Source organism: Cydia amplana, chromosome 20 (genome assembly GCF_948474715.1).
Source record: "Cydia amplana chromosome 20, ilCydAmpl1.1, whole genome shotgun sequence".
Classification (NCBI taxonomy): Eukaryota; Metazoa; Arthropoda; class Insecta; order Lepidoptera; family Tortricidae; genus Cydia; species Cydia amplana.
The window spans coordinates 3,461,327-3,480,398 of NC_086088.1; the positions used below are offsets into that span (position 1 = coordinate 3,461,327).

The window sequence follows — 19,072 nt, forward strand, 5'->3', positions numbered from 1 at the left end:
AGAAGGTGCGGGCGGAGAACTGCGCGGCTTGTGGAGCGCGCAACCACGGCTACGGCACCTGTCGCTTTAAGGACTTCGTGTGCAGCAAGTGTCAGCGCACCGGTCATCTACGTCGAGTGTGCCCGGAGTACGGCGCGCCTGGCGCGGAGAGTTACAACTCGGGTCCTCAACGTAGACGAGACCTAAAGAAGAAGGGGTTCAATTTCGGCGACTTCGATAGTGGGACCAGCACAGAAGAGGACGACGTCGAGGAGCGTTTGAACCACCTCGGTTTAGATAAATATCCACCGGTATGTTTACCAATATCTATTGACAATAAGATTATTGAGATGGAAGCCGACACGGGCACAGCTATTGCGTGCATTAATAGAGCCACTTATAATAAAAAGTTCTCGCATCTTCCAATAGAAGGGGATAGTATTTCTTTTCGATTTTACAACGGTTCTAAAATAAGGCCCATAGGGGTCATTAGACCCACAGTACGATTTTTGGATCGAGAGAAGAAGCTAGAACTTTTTATCTTCGAAGAGGGTACTACATCCTTAGTAGGGAGGCAGTGGTTAACTGAATTAAAGATAAGGTTGCCAGATTTTAGCGTAGACCAACACATTCACAACTGTCAAATTAAAATTGATAAGGAAATTTGTAATATACTCGACAGGTACAGTGAAGTGTTTAGCGGCGGGCTGGGGCGGTACTTGGGCGGTAAAGCGACACTGCGCGTACGCGAGGGCGCGACGCCGGTGTTCCGGCGCGCGCGGCCCATGCCCTACGCGCTGCGGGAGCGGGTCGACGCGGAGCTCGACGCCATGCTGCGGGAGAACATTATCGAGCCCGTCGATTGCTCCGAGTGGGCGTCGCCGCTGGTGCCGGTCAACAAGGCTGACGGTACGCTTAGAATCTGTGCGGATTATAAGGCAACATTAAATCTGGTACTGTTGGTAGACCGCTACCCCCTCCCTAGGATAGAGGATGTGCATGTCGGGTTAAACGGTGCTCAGTATTTTTCCAAATAGATCTGTCTCAGGCGTATAATCAGATTGAATTAGACGAGACGAAAATGTTCACTGTGATTAATACCCACAGGGGTCTGTTTAGATACAACCGACTAGTTTTTGGTTTATCATCCAGCGTAGGTATATTCCAGCGTATCATGACAAATTTATTTGGCAACATTCCTAATGTGCAGGTCTTTCTGGATGACGTAATTATAGGTGGGAAAAGCAAGTCGGAGCACTTACTGGCGCTTCACGCGGTTTTTAAACGTCTAGTGGAGAATGGTTTAAAACTAAAGAAAAGTAAATGTGTCTTTTTAGCTGATGAAGTCTCATATTTAGGTTATATAGTTTCTAAAAATGGAATTAAGGCGGATAAATCTAAAATAGAGGCCATTTTGAAAATTCAACGACCGGGAAACGTAAACGAGTTACGCTCCTTTTTGGGAATGGTCAATTTCTTTGCAAAGTTCGTAAGAAATTTTAGTTACCTGCTAGTTCCGTTGAATAATTTGCTACGCAAGGGGGTCGAGTGGATTTGGGATGCCGATTGTGAGCGTTCATTTTCAGAAATCAAAACGGCTTTGACTAGCACGGATGTCCTAGCACACTACGACCCTAAAAAGGTTCTGATTGTGACTTGTGATGCTAGCGCTCGCGGCGTGGGCGGCGTGCTAGCGCAGCCTGGGCCGGTCGGGGAGCGCCCCGTGGCGTTTGCGTCACGCTCGCTCACATCTGCTGAAAAAAATTACTCGCAAATCCACCGTGAAGCTTTATCGATTATCTACTGCATGAAAAAATTCCATCAGTACCTTTATGGCAGGAAATTTGTCTTACGCACTGATCACAAGCCGCTTGTTTCCATCTTTGGACCTAACGCCGGGATCCCTACAATGACAGCGAGCAGGATGCAGCGCTGGGCAGTAATTTTGTCAGCCTATGACTATGAGATTGAGTACATCAAGACGAACGAAAACTGTGCCGACGGGCTCTCAAGGTTACCTCCCGGTGCAGATGCTCAAGCTAGCGCGGCTGAAGTAGTTCCAGAACAAACGTATTTACATTTTGTGCAAGATGCGCTCTTATTAGACTACAGTCAGCTTAAGCGGCTTACAGCAGAAGACAACATGTTGCAGAGGTTGCTGTCTTTTATCCGCGATGGTTGGCCAGAGACGTGTGAGGTCCTTGCGATGAGGCCATACTTTAACCGACAATCGGAATTGTATGAGGAGTTAGGTTGTGTAATGTGGGGCCATAGATTAGTCGTGCCGGAAAGCTGTCGTAAACAAATTTTAGATCTTATTCACGAGCCACACATGGGTGTAGTAAAGTCGAAAGCTATTGCGCGGAGTTACGTATGGTGGCCTGGAATCGACGAAGCTTTAGAGCGTAAGTGCCTCGCTTGCACAGTATGCGCTGTGCACGCGGACGACCCTCCTCGCGCTGCACCACGTCCCTGGGGATGCCCTGCGCGAGCTTGGTCCAGGCTTCATTTAGACTTCATGGGCCCTATAGCCGGAAAAACGTATTTAGTAGCCGTAGATGCGACGTCCAAGTGGCTAGAGGTATTTTCGGTCCCCAGTACGGCAGCAAAGTTTACTGTTAATAAACTTAGCGAGCTTTTCAGTAGGTTTGGGAACCCTAGACAAGTTGTGACTGATAACGGCCCTCCGTTTACTAGCAACGAGTTTGATAATTTTATCAAAAACGAGCGTGTTGAGCACATATTTACACCACCTTACCATCCTGCGTCTAATGGGGCCGCGGAGAATGCAGTAAAGACTTTAAAGAGGGTAATTAAAAAGGCTTTGACGGAATCCAAGGATGTTGACATGGCTTTACATACCTTCTTAAAACACTATAGGAATACTAACCATGCTAGTACTGGTGAAACTCCTGCCGCGATTTTGCAGAAAAGACACCTTCGTACGAAGTTAGATGCTCTTAAACCCGACTTAGTCTTGGAAGTCCTAAACGATTCGCCTAATAGTGAGAAGTCAGGAGTTCGGACCTTTTCTGTAGGTCAAGATATTTGGTTCCGCCAATACCTTAAGGGGGAGAAGTGGCTACCGGGTAAGGTAATTAGCTCTACTGGACCAAGCGACTACACGGTATCCGATATTACAACCGGCAAGCACATTCATAGGCACGTCGACCAGTTGAGGAGACGTGTAGGGACACAACCCGTAACCCGCTCAGATTCCGAGTGTGTCGCGTCGACGAGTAGGTCGCTAGCTATGCCCTTGCCTGACGGTACTCGCACGGGGTCGGTTCAGTCCGAAATCCCGTTTACGTCTACGCCGACAGATGAAACGGTTCCGCTTAGTCCGGCACCAGCCGCGTACACCACACCGACGGCAATCACACCATCGCCAGCTGTGCCGTCGCCGTCAACTTCATCCGCTGTCGCCACATCGGCCAACGTGCCACAGACCTATTCCGTGTCTGACACCCCCGTACCGCCCGAACCTCGCCCAGTTCGTAAATGTCGACTTGATAAGGTTGTTTGTTATAAGGAGTAGTTAGTTCAGTTGTAGTTATCTAATTTGTTGTAGTATCCATTAGCTAGGCTATATGGAAATATCTATTATGTTGATAATTTATGGTGGAGGAACTGTAGTGTATGCGACCTCCGGCCGCAGAACTACTTGGAATAAGGTTTATGACTATACGTCAGTTCGAATGTTACGTCAATGAATAAATGGTTAATGTCCTGGATGCTGTTCATCTTTATGTATATTCCTGCTGATATCCTAGAATACTACAAAAACCATACAAAAAGGTATAATATCCTCTTTTTGCCGAACTAAAGTCCTTTCGGTATATTAATACCTAAACCACCTCCTATAAATAAACGGGATATTGCCAATTTCTTCCCCTTAAATATTTTATCTGTTAGTATTCATTTTTATTTCTTTATTTTGTCGATATTCAGGACAAGAGGTTTATTCAGACTACAAAATACGATGCGAATATCATACTATTTTAGTATCTACGTATACCCTGGATGAGTATCCAGAGTATTATAATAACATTTGGGATTGGTTTCAATCCTCTTCGTACAAAAACTTCCAACTGTAGGAACCATTTCTAGATTATAGTACATTGTGCAACATGGGGCGTAAGTTAAATATTGCAAACGAGAATAAGTTAAATCGCGACGGCTTGCCGGAGCGATTTATAGACTCGAGTTTGCAATATTATTACGCCCCGAGTTACACACAATGATTTTCATCACACTTGCGATACAAAAATGAAGTATAAAGACAAAAACTGTTAATTATGGTACTAGAAACTTCATTACTCCCTAGGGAAAACGTTTTTTCTATTACTCCCGCTAAGCCTGCATGCAATTCCACAATTACTGAGCGAGTGTGATGAAATACATAGTAGGTATACTATGCTAGCACTGTCAATAAACTTCCGGGCTATTTCGCCTAATGTATTGCTTTGTTTATTCCATAGATATTTATTTTATATCGGAAACTCGGAAGTGTGGCGCATTTATAAATTAGTATCTTAGTGTTTTTTCGATACCCATTACATAACTAAATTAGAAAAGGTTCTTTCTGATTTTGCTAATGTTTATGTGGGCTGTATTTTTATATACTATGGTAAACCCACTTTGGGCCCGATTCGGATTTTGTAATAGAGATCTATTAGATATCTTTTAGACATCGCCAAGATACGATAACGATATTTTTAAGATCTAACCTGTCAAATTTGACATTTCCGCGATTCTGGAGATACTCTTGAACGATTTCCACAAGATATTACTTAGAGATCTAATTCACATCTAATAGATATCTAACACGATCTATAGTAAAAGTGACATTGGTTGCCCGAATTGCGCTGCAAAAGAGAACTAGTTGAAATCTAAACTATAACGTGTCTAGAATGGATCTAGTACGTGTCGTCTCTTGTGAATATCTTGAAGTTCGAATACGGCAGTTTGTCTGTAGAAAAGGAAGCAGATTTCGAATTTTCTATGGGAGGGCAACCCTTCGCATTTTAGCTAAAGGTTCTGTTCGGATTACTGCTACAAATGTTAAAATCGATGTTGCTGCCCAGATTTTGACATAGTGAAGTTGCAATTGACTCTAGCGTGATTGGCTTATTTAAGTATGTATATTACTTATACTAATCTGTGTATTTCAATAAAATTGATACAATTTTATAATGAACACGAATAACACGATTCTTTACAATTAAATAGAGAGTTTTTTTGGCAAACTTCTCTTTTTTTATTATTAAATAGGCCTTCAAATTTTCACAAAAAAAATACATACATTATAAAATAAATTCAATGAAATAAGTGTATAAAATATGAGTACATATTTCTAAAGAGATTACTTATTTCCAGATGACTGGGACTAAAAAGAATAATTTCTTAATTCCATAAATAAAACTTAAGTATTATTAAAGTCTTCGAGATTCATGTCGGCTTTTCACCGTTATCGAAACACCTATCTCCTCAAACTTAAGAGTAAGAAAGAGAGGGAAGATGCTTTAACGACAAGCGCCATTTTGTTTATCCTTTAGCAATGGTCGCGGCTTGACCGACGACAGCTACCGCGGGAGCAGCTTTGATGATGCCGTCACGGATGTTTTGTCCCACTAATATTTTGTAACAAATAATAGAGAAAATAGAATAGCATACCTACTACCAGGAATTTATGAAATTTGTGTAAAAGCCCGTCTACAATACGGTTCTGCAAAGTTTAAAACTTTGCTTTAAATAAAAGCGTGATTCCGTGACATCAAAAAGTAATCAAAGTTCGATTAGATGACAGTTCAGTTTCAATAATTATTAAACTTGTAGCCAACGTAAAGTGTAAAGTGTCAACATTTTTCAAAAGACGTTTAAAACCACAATTAGGTTAAAATATGCTAAGTCATAGAATGTAACATAATTATGTGAAAAAGAAGTAGGGTTCCTAACCCGTTGCCATAAAGTACCTTGTGATAAAAAAAAAGCCACATATCTGAAACGAAACAGCAATAAATAACAAAAAAATACATACCAATTTTTTAAACGGGTTCCATCTAGGGTTGGGCGCCCCTGACACCGCGCTCAAAGCCAGTACGCAGGCGAACACGCAAAACAAAACACGACTGAAGTTCATTTTGAATTTAGAATGTCGATTCGAAATTCAAATTCTCTTGGACGTTACGTGCTCACGATTGACAAGTGAATGATGATCGAACACCGAACGCTCCTTATATTGATAAACTGTTGCAAATTTATTTTTGCAGTTATTAGATTTGAAGTTAAGCTGAAATGAACTTTATTGGTTAGTAATACAGCGCAATGTATGTTTGTGTATCGGTAAATGATACGATGCTTAGCAGGGGTCAGCCAGACTGGGAACTACCGGAGAGCTTGATTGGAGTTATTCCCCTTTTTACCCTGTTTCCAGACAATGGAGACTAGGAGATATTCTTGATTATCAAGACTGTCTGGATGGATTTTTATGATTGAGGTGTTTACCGATTCGTCATAACTTGCCACTACTTCGTAAACCCGTTCATAGCGATCGATGCCCCGGATAAAAGTCTAGCTTATATAATATACCTACGCTATTGTTATGTATGTTTTTCTACTCCCGTACTTTTATTTGCCATTTAAAGGGTAGTGCACACGTCTTTAAAACCCTGCCTTATAGTTGTCATGACAAGTCTTTAGTTTATTCCCCAAAAAAGCATTTGTGCATGCACACGCAGTAACTTTTTGGCACTTTTTCGATACTTCGTGTAATTACCACTTAATAGTATTTTATACAATCGTGATATAATGGAGAGCTTTTCAGTCGAGTACCGTGTTTAGGCAACGAAGCTTGCTGAGTTGCCTAAGTAAGGTACGAGATTGAAACGCTTGATTATATCACTATTGTATACAATACTTTTTCTACGAGTCATCAAAAAAATACTTAAAACTAGTAGAAGAATCATATATGTAGGTAAAAAAACCAAAAGTATACAGCTAAGATGCGCGAGCAGCCGCGATACCTTCATACTCGTACGCGACCCGGCCCCCGCGCCCCGCGCCCCCGGCCGGTTGGTCAACGACACCTTCTCGTAACTCATGAGGCCCTGGTACTTGCTCCGCGCTTTCGATTGGTCAATTTTATTATAGTTGACTAAACTGTATCAAAATGAATATTATAGTTGACTAAACTGTATCGAAATGAATATTATAGTTGAGTTGGGGTCCCATAGTGAAAAAAGTATGCGATTTCACTTTGGTATACGAAGTCTTAATTTAAGCATTGCAGTCGACGAGTAGAAAAAAGATATTGTATGTAACCATCGCCCACACTGTTAACTGACAGGTCGTAAACCTTATTACAAAAGGCATAAGGTCCACCGATGGACAGTTGTTAAGTGTGTTGCTGTTTGTAGGTTAAGCATAATTTTGCGACCGAGAGGTATCGAAGTTATCGGCTTGCAGTTTAAAAATAGAGTTTATAATGTAGGTATGGAATGAATCTAGCTAAGTAGGTATAAGTATTTGTTAATAGTTATTTACGATACAAGTGCGGAAAAGAGGAAATTCGAAACGAGTGGCGATAAATTAAAACACGACCGAAGGGAGTGTTTTAAATCGACACGAGTTGCGAATTACCTATATTCGCACGTGTATCGTACAACGTTTTACAGTACATATGGCCCTTTAAACTTTTGACATCGCACGAAAAGTGCTATTTTACGCACTAGTACGGGAAAATAGGGCCATAATATGTACTGTAAATTAGTTTATCATTGTCATTTATCATTTGTGCCTGTGCCCAGCGCAGTAGTGGGACTTATATACCTATGCTGAATTATTATTATTGTTTATCATTGTTGATTAATTATGAAAAATTACGCAAAAAACGGCAAGAACATCACGTTTGTTGTATGCGAGCCCAACTTAAATATTTATTTTATTTTGTTTTTAGTAGTTGTTACAGCGGCAACAGAAATACATCATCTGTGAAAATTTCAAGTTTCAAGCTATCACGGTTTATGAGTTACAGCCTGGGGATAGACAGACGGACAGACAGACAGACAGACAGACAGACAAACGGACAGCGGAGTCTAAGTAATAGAGGGTACCGTTTTACCCTTTGGGTACGGAACCCTAAAAATCACCCTCATCTATAATTTCAATATTTTCCTTATTTTTTCTGGTGTTAATAAACAATTGGTGTCAGACCTGATCAAAAAACTGTCAAAACATCAACATCAAACATCAACATTTATTCAGCAAATAGGCCACAAGGGCACTTTTACACGTCAACATGGAATTTACATACAGCAAAAAAAAACACATCTACAATTATAAAATACAACTTTCTAAGCCGCAAATACAAAATCAAACTAAAGTATTACATAGAGGTGTATAAAGTCTCTAAATGTCGAATTACAAAAAAAAACGCTATAACAATAGTATTGAAAAAAAGAACACAAAGATACAAAACTATAATCTAAAATTATTTAGAGATGTAAATGTCTCTAAGTGTCATCATAACTAAAAGATTACAATATATAGTAGTTAATCAAATTATCCTTAGAGATGTATAGGGTCTCCATGAGTCAAAATCCTGTATACCTAATTAAAACATTCATTAAGTAAGAAAATGACAATAAATTACTGTTACATGTAATGTCATTGAGTTTTTTGCCAATGTAATGTCAATGATTTAAATGCCATCTAGTCTAGTGAGTTTCCCCCTAACTGGTATTAATATAACTCGAGTACTAACAGTGATGTCCTTAGAGGTTTCAAGTAATGCGACGAAATAACGCTAGATGGCGTTAACCTCAATTATACACAGTGCTGCAGACATTTTGTAATAGTGATTGAGTTTTCACTTCTGCCGGCACTCCCTGAGTGCAACCCGTTGTTTTTTTAAGTGAAAACTTCTTTAGCGGCGCTGTGCACTTTTTGTGATGGGGAAAAAATGTTAAACTTGTAACAGGTGTCACGTGACCGTAAGACGTAGGACGGACACGTGACCTGATCGAAAAACTGTTACTTCAATGTCATTGAGTTTTTCTTTGTTGATTTAAATGCCATCTAGTGAGTTTCCCTCTAACTGGTATTAATATAACTCGAGTACTAACAGTGATGTCCTTAGAGGTTTCAAGTAATGCGACGAAATAACGCTAGATGGCGTTAACCTCAATTATACACAGTGCTGCAGACATTTTGTAATAGTGATTGAGTTTTCACTTCTGCCGGCACTCCCTGAGTGCAACCCGTTTGTTTTGTTATGCTCATTAATGTTGTTTAAAGTGTAATTTTAATAGCTAATAAAATTTCGGTGAATCATATGTTTTCTATGGAAGCTACAGTTGATTTCGGGATTGGCCCCATAATAATAGTTTTTCACTGTGACCTACATATTCAGCCCTCGGAGTCAAATAGAAATTGAATTGTCAGACATTTACAAAATCCCCCTGTATATTTGACGCTGGTTGTACTTGAAGGTTTTATTTATTTATTTATTATTTATTTATTTATTTATTACAATTTATTTATTTATTTAACCTTTATGCACAAAAGAAAACCTTGCAAGATTTTCTTTTCTGTGTACTACAGACTATAGTACAAAATGTCGGTAGGTAAATCATATGTTATCACCCACCCTGTATGCTGATTGTTCTTGAAGGTTAGGATATCGGAATGAAAATAAAAACATTTTAAACTTATTATTAAGTTATATAATTTTCATAAAATTGATACAATTTTATAACACAACACATTAATACAATTAAGACTATATTTTCATTGCAAAACATAATAAGTGTGTATTTTGTTAATTTTCATTTTATCACATATAGTAAAAATAAATCAAATCTGCACTAATAAATCTGCAGTAAGTACCTAATATTTTTATTATTGCATATAATTTAAAATTATGAGTATTTAGATGACTTCAATTAATTATATAGAATCTATTACATTTATATTATATTAACATAAATAGTATACTACTAGTATACACAAATAAATAGTATACTATGATTAGGTGTCCACTGTTAACTAAACACCCGTCTCTTTCCAAGTGACTAGTTAGAAAGAGACAAAACCATGTTTTTTATCCTTTAGCAATGGTCGCGGCTTGACCGACGACAGCTACCGCGGGGCCAGCTTTGATGATGCCGTCACGGATGTTGCGTCCCGCTTTTTCCTGTAACGAATGATGAGACACAATTAGTGATTTCATACACAAACATTGTACCTTGGCTTGAGCGAAGTTGATGGTTGGGGAAGTTTGAAGGCAGGATTCCACCAATGTGCGGCACAAGCATATTTAATACTATAGTTCGTTTTTTAGCATTAGAAAAAAACTTACGCGATCTTGGGCCCGTTTCTCAAAAGTTTGTAACTTGTAATACAAGTGCAAGTCCCTTTCTAACAAAAGTTGTCAAAAAGTGACATCCGCTTGTATTAGTATTACAAGTTACAAGCTTTTGAGAAACGGACCCCTTAACGTGTCTTTTAATTGAAAATGCTTTTTAAAAATCAGTAACTATTATGTAGGTACTTATGAAAGTAAAAGAATTGTTAGAGTGAATATGATTCATAATTGTTACATATTTGCCGTGACTTATTTTTCAAAAGTGTTTTTAATAAAAAGACACGTCAATTGTTTACCTTTTTTCTAATGCTAAAAAAGCGGCCAAGTGCGAGTCGGACTCGCCCATGAAGGGTTCCGTATTTAGGCGATTTATGACGTATTAAAAAAAAAAACTACTTACTAGATCTCGTTCAAACCAATTTTCGGTGGAAGTTTGCATGGTAATGTACATCATATATTTTTTTTTTATCATTCTCTTATTTTAGAAGTTACAGGGGAGGGGGGACACACATTTTACCACTTTGGAAGTGTCTCTCGCGCAAACTATTCAGTTTAGAAAAAAATTATATCAGAAACCTCAATATCATTTTTGAAGACCTATCCATAGATATCCCACACAGGTATGGGTTTGATGAAAAAAAAAATTTTCACTTTCAGTTCTAAGTATGGGGAACCCCCAAAATTTATTGTTTTTTTTTCTATTTTTGTGTAAAAATCTTAATGCGGTTCACAGAATACATCTACTTACCAAGTTTCAACAGTATATTTCTTATAGTTTCGGAAAAAAGTGGCTGTGACATACGGACGGACAGACAGACATGACGAATCTATAAGGGTTCCGTTTTTTGCCATTTGGCTACGGAACCCTAAAAACGAACTACCTATACAAAAATGATGGAATCCCGCCTTCAGCGTGGCACGATTCGGTGAAAATATGAACTTTCGTGAGACGACATCTTCACACTATTTGGCAGCTGTCAACTGTCAAGCAATATGTCCCACACCCACTAGGGCGGCGCCACTGGAGCAAATAAAAATCTTTATTACGACCGGAATATTAACACTTAAATTGTATAATTTCCTACCGATTTTAGATTAAGACTCTTAAACTACGCTTGACGTCTTAAAAGTCTTAATTCAATTATAAAAGTAATAAAAATTCGATTAGATGAACAGTTTAATTAAAGATCGTTTAATCCAGATTCAATTGCAAAGCTCTTTATTTAGGACAGATAATTAACTTTTCGAAGCAATATTACATTTCTCTTTTATTAAATTCTCCATCAAACAATACTAAGATAGGATAATTAGAATGTAGGAAGAAAATTTCGTCAGTAACATTAGAATAAAAAAATATGGTTGTCTGTAAAGTCAGTTCACGGACCATAATTTTGCGTAATAACGTCATAAGAAAACATTGATGAAAAATTGCATACTTTTATACGTTACCATGGAGATCTGTCCACAACGTTACCATGGAGATCTGTCCACAACGTGACCATGGAGATATGTCCACATAGTGACACTTTTTCATGCATGCTACCGGTGTTCATCGATTTAATACGACGTTATCACGTCAAAAACTACTCATCCCTTATAACTATTTGGCAAAATATATCTGAAGACAAAAATGTATACATACCAATTTTTTAAACGGGTTCCACCGAGGGTTGGGCGCTCCTGACACCGCGCTCAAAGCCAGCACGCAGGCGAACACGAAAAACAAAACACGACCGAAGTTCATTTTAAATTTAGAATGTTCGAATTTCAAATTGTCCTGTACTGAACGTTGCGTTCTCACGATTGACAAGTGAATGATGGTCGAACACGTTAACGTTCGTTATATTGGTAGATAATAACAATTTTATTTTTGCAATCACTAAACTCAGAGTCAGTCTGAAATGGACTTTATCCGCTTGCGATAAGACGCCGCGTAGATTTTTGTAACGGTAAATGATACAAAGTTCAGTACGGGTCAAACTGGGAACTACCGAAGAGCTCGATTAGAGTGATTCCCCTTTTTGTAACGGTTAAATTTTCTTGCAGTTTTGAAGCGTAGATTTTTGTTCAACTATGTAACATTTTCTCTTATAATAATTTATATACCTATTTAATATTATGTATTTCCTCGTAGATCCCTTCCAACCTTCCAACACGTAGTACTAATTGACTCAATTTAATTTAAACCATCACAGTTGTATTTGTTTTATTCCGTTTGATTTCAAAACAAAACATTTTCGATCGTTTTTTTTTTCAAATCTGACTTTTTTTTATTGTAAGAGGCAACATTCATGTTGAATTGAATATCTAAAATTTTAGGATAATATCGATGACAGTGAACACATTTCAAACACACTCCACAGCACTAGAACATAATAGAAAAGCTAGAAACTCCTATCCTAGTCCTTTTTAAACTCTTCAAAAACCTACTTAACAGAACACCCGTAAAACTAATACGTCATCATAAATGACTTACTAATTAGCATTAAAACTGCGTAATTCCGCGTTCGCGGGCCGCATTTGATAACGTGGTATTGTGAGTTCAGAGGTTAAGAGGAAGAGGGAGATAAGAGGAAGCCCCGGCGTGGTTAAATACCTTATAAGATGATTAATTAATGGCTTTGATTAATTTGACGACTGGTCTGGCCTAGTGGGTAGTTACCCTGCCTGTGAAGCCGCTTGTCCTGGGTTCGAATCCCGGTAAGGGCATTTTTAGGGTTCCGTAGCCAAATGGCAAAAAACGGAACCCTTTTAGATTCGTCATGTCTGTCTGTCTGTCTGTCTGTCCGTCTGTCTGTCCGTCCGTATGTCACAGCCACTTTTCTCCGAAACTATAAGAACTATACTGTTGAAACTTGGTAAGTAGATGTATTCTGTGAACCGCATTAAGATTTTCACACAAAAATAGAAAAAAAACAATAAATTTTTGGGGTTCCCCATACTTCGAACTGAAACTCAAAAATTTTTTTTCATCAAACCCATACGTATGGGGTATCTATGGATAGGTCTTCAAAAACGATATTGAGGTTTCTAATATCATTTTTTTCTAAACTGAATAGTTTGCGCGAGAGACACTTCCAAAGTGGTAAAATGTGTGTCCCCCCCCCTGTAACTTCTAAAATAAGAGAATGATAAAACTAAAAAAAATATATGATGTACATTACCATGTAAACTTCCACCGAAAATTGGTTTGAACGAGATCTAGTTAGTAGTTTTTTTTTTATACGTCTTAAATCGCCTAAATACGGAACCCTTCATGGGCGAGTCCGACTCGCACTTGGCCGCTTTTTTTGTTATAAGCACAGATGTTTATTCCTGAGTCTTGGGTGTTTTCTTGTACCTATTTGTATATTATATATATCGTTGTCTGAGTACCCACAACACAAGCCTTCTTGAGCTTACTTGTGGGACTTAGTCAATCTGTGTAAGAATGTCCTATAATATTTATTTATTATTTAAATTAGTTGACAGATCGAAACCAATGATTGCTTGTGAAACATAATATTCTAAGTCTAACATGGCCGAATTCATGTGAAACTAGAGTTGAGACAAGGAGCTTTAAATATAGTTATAGGGGGTGTTACTGCAATGTTCTGCCACCAGAATGCAGCACTAGCGGCTATCGTAAACCATAAACTTAAACATACCTATTGTGATAAACTGAAATAGATGTCATATATTAAAGAAAAAGTGACGAAGCCCTCCAGTGGTGAAGGCCGGATTCGAACCGGCGTCTTTAGCAATCCGGGCTAACGCCTTGAACCCCTGGCCACCCCGCCACTATCTGATCCATTTTTCCATAATATATTATAATATTATTATTATTTTTCTTGGCAATTTTTGACGTCTAGAGGATATAGAGGAAGTTAAATAAAAATTCAAAGGTTCATTCACTCATAATTTTATTTACAATAAAAATGAGCGTAGGCAATACTGGATAATTTAACAGTAGGAGTTAGGAGTTAGGAGTTTTAGTTGGTTTTTAATTTTTTATCTTCCTCAGTATTTTAGCATTGTTTCCAAAAGTTCCGTGGCAATTTTCCAAATCATCATTTAAATAATGCCAGTGTTCTGAAATGTAGGACTAGAGTTAGCATCAATTATTAGACTATTTTACATAGTCCAGAATAAATAATAGTACCTACCTACAGGTACAGAAGATTCACTCTCTAACATAACGCGTCTATTACGACAGTTATGACCGCTAGGTGGCGCAAGAGCGAGCAGACGTCCGTTCCGTAGCGGTGCGTGGCAACTACCTTGGCTATAGACACCAAAATTGGTGTGAGCCGCATGTACTTGTAGCAATGCGACGAAATCGCGGAGTGAGCCACGCCAGCTCATGGACAAATTTATTGGAACGCAAAAAAAAAAGTTTACTAATTTTGAAATCACTTTAGGTCATCTAATCCAGTAAGTAATTAAACCTTTTTTGCGTTCGTCTAAATGTGTCCATGAGTAGGTACATTACGATACCAGTGCGAAAAGTAAAAAATTAATGGGCTGTACCTTTTTTACTACGGCAGTTTTCATGAATCATTTCGCATATGCTTTCAAATGGACGTTTAGCGTCTGTCAGGGAGTTTAACCCACAAACTGGTGAATTCCTGAAAAACGAGTATTAAAACGACATTATTATATTATCCACATCATATAGATATATATATATAGACAGCGTATATTTGTAAATAAAATCGATCAAGTGTGAGTCGGACTCGCGTTCCAAGGGTTCCGCACATTTCCCCATTTTTTTTAAATGTATTTTTATATGTGGAACGTGAAAGAATGAAATGTCTGTAAAAACCCGTAGGGGTCGGATCAAAAACTAAGTAGGTACTTAATTAAGTCCGACTCACGCTTGACTGATTTCTAATAGGATTTCCTGTCTTTTACTCGTATAGGTAAAGAACTATTTTAGTGACCCAGTAGTTTCGGGGGGGGGGGGGGAATAGTCGGACAGACAGAAAGACGCACGAGTGATCCTATAGGGTTCCGTTTTTTTTCCTTTTGAGGTACGGAACCCTACGAATGATATTTTACATGTCAATTTTAACCATAGAGAATTTATCAGTACCTACCTACTGCTATTTGACAATTAGATGTCGCGACGAACTAAAACTCTCATGCTCAACAATAGCTGATATTATAACTGGATTAACTAAATATCTTATAGTATCTTATGTGACACTGATTAAATTTAAACTTTCACGATTATTACACATTATTAAATTGTACAACGGATTACGCGATTAAGTCCCGTTGTACAATTTAATAATAGTATCTTATGTTATCTTATCTTATTAAACTTATTAATAACGGGTCACTCACGTATAATAAGTCGAAAACGTTTAATATGTCCGTGTCTCACGGAAGTTTTGTTATTAAAATTATCCTATCTTATCTTATCTTACGTGTGCGGGTTGAAACAGTGCATGAACTCCTCCATACAATGGCTGGTGTCGTCCTCAACGGCAGTGCTATTGAACTGTTTTAATCTCTTCATATAACCGGATTAACTATATATCTTATAGTATCTTATGTACTTAATATTATCTTATCTTACGTGTGCGGGTTGAGACAGTGCATGAACTCCTCCATACAATGGCTGGTGTCGTCGTCAACGGCAGTGCTATTGAACTGTTTTAACCTTTTCAAATAACCGGATTAACTATATATCTTATCGTATCTTATCTTACGTGTGCGGGTTGAGACAGTGCATGAACTTCTCCATACAATGGCTGGTGTCGTCGTCAACGGCAGTGCTATTGAACTGTTTTCATCTCATCTAATAACCGGATGAACTATATGTATATCTTATGGTATCTTATAGTATCTTATGTAATCTTATCTTATATTATCTTACGTGTGCGGGTTGATACAGTGCATGAACTCCTCCATACAATGGCTGGTGTCGTCCTCAACGGCAGTGCTATTGAACTGTTTTAATCTCTTCAAATCATCGGGGAGCGTCACAGGCGATATTGGAGACAGAAACACTGGAAAAAGCGATAAAAACATGTTGTTTCATATTATTGGCTTTATTTAAATTATTTTATTGATAGTTAGTTCTGTTTACTCGATAATTTGAGTAAGAAGAGCCTAATAATATTTTTCTACTCCAGCACTTAAATGTGTCAATTAAATGACTGACAGTGATATCTAAAGCAATGTCATTTGAATGCTTTGTCTATAGGCTCATAAGATGACTGCTAGCAGTCATCTTGTGAGTATAATACAACTGCTTTATTTTTTTTAAAGATACAAGTTCCGATCATCTTGATTGAAAGAGGTATGTTTTCATTTACAATAATAACTCTTTTTTTTTAAATAATAACTCTTTTTTTTTAAATAATAACTCAATTTTTTTTAAATAATAACTCTTTTTTTTTAATAATAACTCTTTTTTTTTTAATAATATTTTTTTTTTTGCTGCAGCTGTCATAGAAAAAGTAATGTATGCAACAGCTCATAATTGGTTCTTAAAATTCTCGGGTCTTTTTTTACAAAACTCGACTACGTCTCGTTTTGTAACTTCGACCCTTGAATTTTAAGAACCCTTATTATATCACTGTTGCATAAACTACTATTATGTACCTACCTATACATACTTGTATGGATTTTTTCTGAGCTTTATTATTAGTCATAATAATATTGTAAAAAATACATTTAACTGATTTGCAAGACCGATGTGATCCCATAAGTGTACCGCGAACAAAGTTTGTGCGGTACACTAAAAATAGTATTCTAAACCATGAAGTACCTATTTAAATTAAATCTTACCCAAAATACATGGTATAAAAAACAAAATCAATTTTAACATTTTAGGAACTGTTTGATTAGATCGTAATCTTAATAAATATTGAGTCCATCTGTGGTTTAATAATACTTTTAATGTCATAAATTTTAATTAAATTTCTCGTACCTAACTACGCATAATGCAGTGCTTAAAGTTTACTGCTAATAACAGTAAAAACTCATTTACAGCTAACCAGATTTGATACAGAAATAAATATTTCCTTCAAAAAATTATTTTACTAGGTATCAATAACATTTTTATGGTAATTTTTATTCATTACTCGCATGAATTAATATATAGAGACATATAAAATGAGACAAATAAAAATTACAAATTCCGATTTGTTTTCTTGAGTTAAGTATCAAAAACATAAATTTAAATCCAAACTGTTACTAACCATCGTATTGAGTATTCGTTTAATTTTGTAAAGTATGTATAACGTTTTTTAGTCAAATAAGAGTTAATAAGGGGGATTTTTCATATCAATTTTTAAGACGGGACTTCCCTAGCTAAGATGCTGACCCGATCGTGCTTTATCAAGACCAACCTTTTATTACCGTCCAACAAAACCTATTTACTCTTACTCTGATACAAATAGAGTTCATTTCAAATGACCGCCTTAATATTAAATGCAAATGAAACATTGCTCATTGGTATCGTTCCTTTGTACCTATAATCCAATTCCAAAAGAGCGTGAGTAAGTTTCTTATAGCAAAATGAATACATCTTTTATAATTAACAAATCACCTATATAAAAGACCTCACGAGCGTTTGAAATTCATTCTCATGACAACTGTCTGAACGTGCGTTGGAATTCGAAATTCAAAATGAAATTCTTCCGTGTTTTGTTTTTCTTTTTCACGTGCCTGATGGCGATGGCGAGTAATGTTTCGGCGGCGCCTGGACTAGGAAAGGAATTAGTAAGTTTAATTACAGATAAGATAACATTTATTATAATGGCAAGGCATCTTTGTCAGTGGAAAAGGCGCTACTTAAATGTAAAATTATAACTTTCGCGAATACATTTTTCAAATTTGCCGCCGTTTTCTACTGGCTCGCCAGAGTATAGTTTAACGCTCTTACTCCCATACAAATATGTACTTAATTAATTTTTGCGCCTTTTCTACTGACAAAGGGGTTTGCTAGTTTGAAAGTTTAATTCGAACACCTCGCCCGCTTAGCAACTATTGCTGCTGACTGAACATTAACATTAGTGACAAGTCAGTAACAACAGAGGAACACGGGCAAGATGGGGCAATGCCTGTGTACTCTTTTTTATCTATTGTATTTTTTTACAGGAAAAGATTGGACAGAATATCCGTGATGGTATCATCAAGGCAGGACCGGCCGTGGATATCATCCGAGACGTGCAGAAAATCTACCACGGGAAATATGATGATGATGATGATGACAAATAAAATTTTTTTTCAGATCGTAAGAGAGAAAATATGTATTATAATTAGGTTTAAATAAAATTGCATTTATTTAAAAGGTTCACTAGTGTTTCAAATCCTGCATAATACTCGTATCTACTTACATTTTATATAGGTAATATATCCTTTTAATTATATTTGTCCAGAGAAATAACACTAGGCCTATTTAATTTTTTCACCATATTCACTAATTTCACACACACGCCGACATCACTGGCATAGGCGATTGTAAGCGATCACCTTAGCCTATGGGCGTCTGCAACTCCGGGGGTGTTAGATTCTCGTGGCTAAATAATCATCACTATCACTACATAGTTTAAAACAAAGTCGCTTCCCGCTGTCTGTCTGTCCCTATGTATGCTTACATACATCTTTAAAACTACGCAACGGATTTTGATGCCGTTTCTTTAAATGGATAGAGTGATTCAAGAGGAAGGTTTATGTATAATTTGTTAACCCGTCCAAAGCCGGGGCGGGTCGCTAGTAAATTAAATTAAG

General features: G+C 37.4%; 2 protein-coding genes across 2 annotated transcripts; one reads left to right on the forward strand and one right to left on the reverse strand.

The window, feature by feature from the left end:
* Window positions 1-10,078: 10,078 nt before the first annotated feature.
* Window positions 10,079-12,172, reverse strand: LOC134657587 (cecropin-like). Its single transcript, XM_063513164.1, has 2 exons — window positions 11,988-12,172; window positions 10,079-10,174 (listed from the first exon to the last, which is right to left on the reverse strand). Exons 1-2 carry the CDS (start codon window positions 12,087-12,089, stop codon window positions 10,082-10,084), a joined length of 195 nt encoding a protein of 64 aa, XP_063369234.1. The 5' UTR covers window positions 12,090-12,172; the 3' UTR covers window positions 10,079-10,081.
* Window positions 12,173-17,912: 5,740 nt separating this feature from the next.
* On the forward strand, window positions 17,913-18,636 carry LOC134657603 (hyphancin-3F-like). Its single transcript, XM_063513169.1, has 2 exons — window positions 17,913-18,061; window positions 18,440-18,636. The coding sequence occupies exons 1-2, from the start codon at window positions 17,969-17,971 to the stop codon at window positions 18,557-18,559; spliced, it is 213 nt and encodes a 70-aa protein (XP_063369239.1). The 5' UTR covers window positions 17,913-17,968; the 3' UTR covers window positions 18,560-18,636.
* Window positions 18,637-19,072: the final 436 nt, after the last annotated feature.